Source organism: Rhinopithecus bieti, unplaced genomic scaffold, assembly GCF_001698545.2.
Source record: "Rhinopithecus bieti isolate Rb0 unplaced genomic scaffold, ASM169854v2 scaffold_23569, whole genome shotgun sequence".
Classification (NCBI taxonomy): Eukaryota; Metazoa; Chordata; class Mammalia; order Primates; family Cercopithecidae; genus Rhinopithecus; species Rhinopithecus bieti.
The window spans coordinates 74439-81080 of record NW_016810816.1 but is presented as its reverse complement, the minus strand read 5'-3'; the positions used below and the strand labels follow the sequence as shown (position 1 = coordinate 81080).

The 6642-nt window shown below is 40.0% G+C and overlaps 1 protein-coding gene across 1 annotated transcript; it reads left to right on the top strand.

The window, feature by feature from the left end:
• The first annotated feature begins 350 nt into the window (after nt 1-350).
• On the top strand, nt 351-1322 carry OR5K3 (olfactory receptor family 5 subfamily K member 3). The gene has a single exon (XM_017892915.1). The coding sequence runs from the start codon at nt 351-353 to the stop codon at nt 1320-1322; it is 972 nt and encodes a 323-aa protein (XP_017748404.1).
• Nucleotides 1323-6642: the final 5320 nt, after the last annotated feature.

The window sequence follows — 6642 nt, the reverse complement described above, 5'->3', positions numbered from 1 at the left end:
ACCACCTTGCCCGGCTAGTTTTTTGTATTTTTAGTAGAGACGGGGTTTCACCGTGTTAGCCAGGATGGTCTCGATCTCCTGACCTCGTGATCCGCCCATCTCGGCCTCCCAAAGTGCTGGGATTACAGGCTTGAGCCACTGCGCCCGGCCAACACTGACAGTTCAAAAGAACAAATGTCCCCTAGAAGTACATGAGGATGTATTTAGAAACAGCAGGGGAAATATGACAAAGAAATTCCTCTACCTGTTGTAAAAAGGAAAAAAAAATTGAAGGAACAGACATATGCTCTCAATTACAATCAATTACAATATTATAACCCCTCATTCATCTCTCAACAGACAAGGTGGAGATGAATGAGAAGAATCATTCCTTGACAGCTGAGTTCATCCTCACAGGATTTACATATCATCCAAAGCTGAAGACCCTTCTGTTTGTGGTGTTCTTTGCCATCTATCTGATCACTATGGTGGGGAACACTGGTTTGGTGGCACTGATTTATATAGAGCATCGTCTTCACACACCAATGTACATCTTTCTGGGCAACCTGGCTCTGATGGATTCCTGCTGTTCCTCTGCTATTACTCCCAAGATGTTAGAGAACTTCTTTTCTGAGGACAAAAGGATTACACTGTATGAATGTATGGCACAATTTTATTTTCTCTGTCTTGCTGAAACTACAGACTGCTTTCTTCTGGCGGCAATGGCCTATGACCGCTATGTGGCCATATGCAACCCACTGCAGTACCACACCATGATGTCCAAGACACTCTGCATTCAGATGACTGCAGGAGCCTACATAGCTGGAAACCTGCATCCCATGATTGAAGTAGGGTTTCTGTTGAGGTTAACTTTCTGTGGGTCTCATCAAATCAATCACTTTTTCTGTGATGTTCTTCCATTATATAGACTTTCTTGTGTTGACCCTTACATCAATGAACTGGTGTTATTTATCTTGGCAGGGTCCATTCAAATCTTTACTATTACTATAGTCTTAGTCTCTTATTTCTACATCCTTTTCACAATATTTACAATGAAATCCAAGGAGGGAAGAGGCAAAGCTTTATCTACTTGTGCATCTCACTTTCTCTCTGTGTCAATATTCTACGGTTCCCTTCTCTTCATGTATGCTCGACCAGGTGCAGTTAATGAAGGAGATAAAGATATACCTGTTGCTATATTTTATACTTTAGTTATTCCTTTATTAAATCCTTTTATTTATAGTCTAAGAAATAAGGAAGTAATAAATGTTATGAAAAAAATTGTGAAGAAGAGAAAATTTTGTAACATTCTGAAACAAGTGTCATCCCCTCTGGAAAACTGATTTCAACTTGATAATACTTTATTTTAAATCAAGGGATAGTGAGGAAGTGGACAAGGTCACTTTGAATATAAAATATTAAATTATTTTAAAATAATGATATATGAGTTCAAAATGTTCAGAAAGGAGAAATTCCTGTAAAATATATTTCAAAATCTAAGCTACTAGCATTCATCAAAAGTGAACTAAATTGTTCATGAAGTCTCAGATTGTGTCAGTGTGTAATTAGTTATAATTTTCAGAAAATCCAACAAATACTAGGAATAAATGTCAGTACATATAACGGTAGTGTGCATTTACTATTGTTGGCAAATTTCTGGAATCCTAAAGCATAATTTTACAAACTCAGGCACATTCCAAGTTCTCAAACATTAGTCCCTTTTTAAGCAGAATCATCTGTGAGAAGTAAATTGTCTGTTTGAATTTGATTCTAACTTTTTTTGAGTTCTTTCAAGAGATTGCTTGAAAAATTATTTATGCAGAATATGTATTCTCTAATCAATAGTATTTTCATATTTAGTGCTAGTCATTAGTCATTTTACATTCTCAAGTTCTATGAAACACAGTACCTGCATCGATTTCTTTTCCCTTTATGTAATGTCATAATTTAAAAAATGTATTTCTGGGCTTGGCGTGGTAATCTGGGCTTGTGCCTGTAATCCTAGCACTTTGAGAGGCCAAAGCAGGTGGATTACCTGAGGTCAGGAGTTTGAAACAAGCCTGGCTAACATGGTGAAACCCCATCTCTACTAAAAATATTTTTTAAATTAGCCAGGCGTGGTGTGTCCCTGTAATCTCAACTACCCAGGAGGCTGAAGCAGGAGAATCGCTTGAACCCCGGAAGTGGAGGTTGCCGTGAGCTGAGATCAGGCCACTGCACTCTAGCTTTGGTGTCACAGTGAGACTCTGCCTCAAAATAAATAAATAAATAAATAGTGTGTTTCTGTGTCATTCACTGTCAACTCTTAGTAACACTGAATCCCAGACATCTACTGTTGGAAGAGTTTGTGACTTATATGGAGCCAGTGAGACAGAAAAGGTGATTTTTTTCCCTGAAAAATGAATTTTCTTATTTTAAAAGAGATCCACAAAAAATAGTTTTTCTCTCTCTGACTGTTATGGCATGTGGATATGAAATCTAGCAGAGCCAATTCCATTTCACCATCAAGAAGGAAACCAGCCTGGGATGTAGTCAATACTCAAATGAGGGCGTAGCTGAGGAAATCACACAGAAATAGACCCAAAATCTCTGGAGTAAACCATCTCCTCTGACTGTATAATGCAGTAGACCTTCTTATCTTTTAAGCTTATTTGGCAAAGATGTTTTATTCATGACTGAATAAATACTAACAGATACATTCATGCTTGTTGACTATCACTCATATTTGTCTTTTTATATTTTATTTTAAATTAATCCACAGGTGATCTTTTAGTTTTCAAAAGACTTTTCAGTGGTATCCTCTTTACTGTTTACCAAATTTATTAGGTTTTTTACTATTACTCTTTTAATTTCTAATAACCTTACTTTTAAAAAATTGAGAGACAGAGAAATTTCTTGTCTACAGAAATACAATGGTAGAGCTCAGGAACCAAACCCAGGCTATCTGGCTCCAGAATCCGTGGTCTTAACCACTAAGTCATACTGTATATAGCACAAACTAAAAGCATCAGGAGAGGAAACATTTTAAAAATCTAAGCTGTGAAGTGGGCAGAGAAATAGGGCAGAGATTCAAAAGAGATATGGATCAAAGATATTTATCTCCAAATTTATCTTGAAACATTTCAAACCTACAGAAAAGTTGAAAAAAGTATGATTAATATTCATATACTTCTTTTAGCCAGCCAATTAAACAATCAAACAATTGTTAACATTTTACAATACTTGCCTATCACCAGATGTGTATATAGGTATATAATACCTATATGCATACTTATAATGCATACATACATTAATGTAATACAAATGTACACGTATTACATGTCCATATGGATATTTAAATACATATACACATAAATATATATAATACATATATACATATACTTAATACATATATACATAGATACAATGTTTAATAGTCAAAACATCTAAATAGGGCATTGGCTTGTTATTAGCAGTTCCACCAACCTGAACTACTTTAATTGTGAATTATTATTATTATTATTTTTTGTTTGTTTGTTTGTTTTTTGTTTTTTGTTTTTTTGAGACGGAGTCTTGCTCTGTCGCCCGGGCTGGAGTGCAGTGGCAGGATCTCAGCTCACTGCAAGCTCCGCCTCCCGGGTTTACGCCATTCTCCTGCCTCAGCCTCCCGAGTAGCTGGGACTACAGGCGCCCGCCACCTCGCCCGGCTAGTTTTGTATTTTAGTAGAGACGGGGTTTCACCGTGTTAGCCAGGATGGTCTCGATCTCCTGACCTCGTGATCCGCCCGTCTCGGCCTCCCAAAGTGCTGGGATTACAGGCTTGAGCCACTGCGCCCGGCATAATTGTAAATTACTGATGGGCTTACAGCAATAACAAAGCACGAAGATGCTGTATTTTTTGCATAAATGATGCAAAATATAGGGATTCTAAGCATCTAAACAATATTTATTTATTAAATACACAAATATGAAAAATAATTTACTGAGAATTTGCTATCTTGCTATGCACTAAGCTAGTGTCAAAGAAAACCAGAGCAGGACAGAAGTTAGAGTGCTAAATATAAAGTTTATTCAGGACTATTGCCATAGGGGCAGAAAAACCTCAGTGTAGAACTGGGCTTCATTTCAAATGCAGTAGGGAAAAGGGAGGTCTTATAGCCAAGAAGCAGGATGTGGCCAGCAGATGAAAAATTATTAACAAGAGACATCAAGTCTAGGGAGAATTCTGGTTGAACCAATCTAAAAGGATTTATTTATTCTTTTATTTATTTATATTTGAGATCAATAAATCACTTTGTCACCCATGCTGGAGTGCAGTGGGCAGTGGTATGATCATAGCCCACTGAATCCACAGCACCTGAATCCTAACAGGATTTTTGCTGAAGGCAAGCCAGAGTATTCAGATACCAAGAATGGGAAGTAAAGAATTTTGATCAGATATAGAAGGTCATCGGGTATTGCGGATGGGGGGATTCTTGCTAAATTGTCTTTCTGCATTATTTACTAGGAGTAGATTTTGCAAGAAAGTACACAAGTGAGCCTAAGAGAAGGTTCAGAAGGCTGACTATAGTTTGTTCAAGGGAAAAAGAGGCATTCTTCCCTTAAGTTTATTTCTCCTCCAGTTTGTTCATTTATGACCAGCAAAACCATCTGCTGGTACCTGGTGAAGGTTGCTAATTGTATTGTGAGATCAATGAGACATTTAATGAGAGGATACCCATAAAGAAAAACAGAATGATAAACACCAGAGGCTGCTCTACTGGGTTTTTTCTTCCAAGAAGGAGGATTAGAAGCAGTGTTAGCACACCTCTCCCACTTGAAAGGACAGAATAGCATGTAGAGATTTACACTGTGAACTTTTTTCAAGAAGCAACACAGGAACTTAACAAGAAAACTGAAAGAAGCACAGGCTGTTCGAGAAAAGCGGCAGGCTACAGCCTACACTGTGAAACAGCCAAAAAACTCTAAGTCCCCAAAGTGTGAGAAGGGGAGAGACTGCCTCCAGGATACACATCCCCAGCAGGGAACCTGAAATCCAGGCCACCAGGGAAGGCCTTAACCCGACCCAGAGCTGGGACTAATTCAGGGAATAGTGAGAAATATAAAAGTAGAGGCAGTAGTGGAAATTACCTTGCAGGCATTCCCAATCTCTATCATGGACTGAGGGAAACCATTCATTCCTTATTATATCTCACAGGGACTCAGGGAAGTCAGCCAAGTAGTTCAGGCAGTGGTCACAGGTTGAAAGAAAACCCCAGTTGAATTTTGGAAGATAATATTGAGTGGGAGCAAACTCCCTTGGCCAGAACCCAGGGGGCAAGTGGGAAGTACACTGCAGTCATGAGTGCAGGAGCCAGGCTGCCAAGGCTTCCTGGAGCTTAGCTCAGTGCTGCTAGCAGAACACTTCAGGAGTCAGAACAACTTTGCCAACTGTGTGGGATCTGGGTGAGGCTTACTGCCACCTGCTACTTTCCACTCCCTGTGCAAACTCTCTTCTGTGCAACAGAGGCAGTTACACTCCCCTCTGGAGCATTACCCCAGCAGCCTGATAAATGCCCTCTGACCCTCAGAGAGGCTGCAGCTTGCCACTCATGTGGAGTCAGAGCACAGCCCCAACCTGGCTGTGCCCCTCCACCCTCCCTGGTAGTGTAACACAAATGACAGAAACATTTAGGAGCTTTATGGCCCTGCCTATCACATGAGAAACCAGAATATCTCCTCTGGGCAAAGCAGGGCAAGTTCAAATCCTTCTACTATTACAGGAGCAGGTACTCTTTTGCACGTGCCACCTCCTGGCTGGAGGCCAGCCAACACAGTCCATTACAGCATCTCTAGATAGAATAAGACTGTGCCCGGAAATGAGAAAACTGGTATCTGACCTTAGCTACCACCATTGCCTGCAACACACTGGCTAACCAGGAGGTCTGAGTCTGTCCACATGCCCAGTTCACTACCATCATAATCAACATTCAAGAAAAACAACACACTAAGGCTATGTATAATCAAAGAATCTCACAGAGTCTACATCACTCCCCTGCTGCTCCCATCACAGCCGGTGCTGGTGCCAACTGCTGTGGTTTTGAGGAAAGGTAACATCACCAGAAGCCTTACAGACTTTCCCCAAAGCCAGCCTGGAGTGTAGCAGCCCCACTGAGTGGTTAGACCCAGAAGAACAGTCACTACAGTCTGGCTTTCAGGAACTCATACTCGTAGGGTACGGGAGACAGCACCATATCAATGGAACACCCCATGGGACAAAAGAATCCAGTTCTTCTGGGTGAATATCTAAATCAAAAGGCAACCACGTCAACATTTCCCTGGTCAGCTATTTTTTTCTGTAATTTCATCTATGTTCAACTAGTATGAAATCTGTGCATATTGGAATCACGCAATGCCAAGACGGCCCACACTTACTTTTGAACTGATTGTCTAGGTTCATAATAAAGAAGTCCCTACCTACCATGAAGGACCCTGAAGCAAAGAAAACAAAGTTCTCAATGGAATCAGGAGCATCTCTATAAAAATCCTATTATTTCCTTAACTTGAGTTATTAAAATACCTGAGACAAAAGAATCTGGATGGCAGGCCTTAAATCCAAGATTTTTCCACTGGTGGGAAGTTTCTTTCAGCAGAGACACAATTGCGGTGCAGGGCTCAAGAGGGAAATTCTGCAACTCTACTCCA

Excerpts from the sequence above, each read along its gene's own strand:
- OR5K3 (XM_017892915.1), top strand. The coding sequence starts at position 351 with ATGAATGAGAAGAATCATTCCTTGACAGCTGAGTTCATCCTCACAGGA.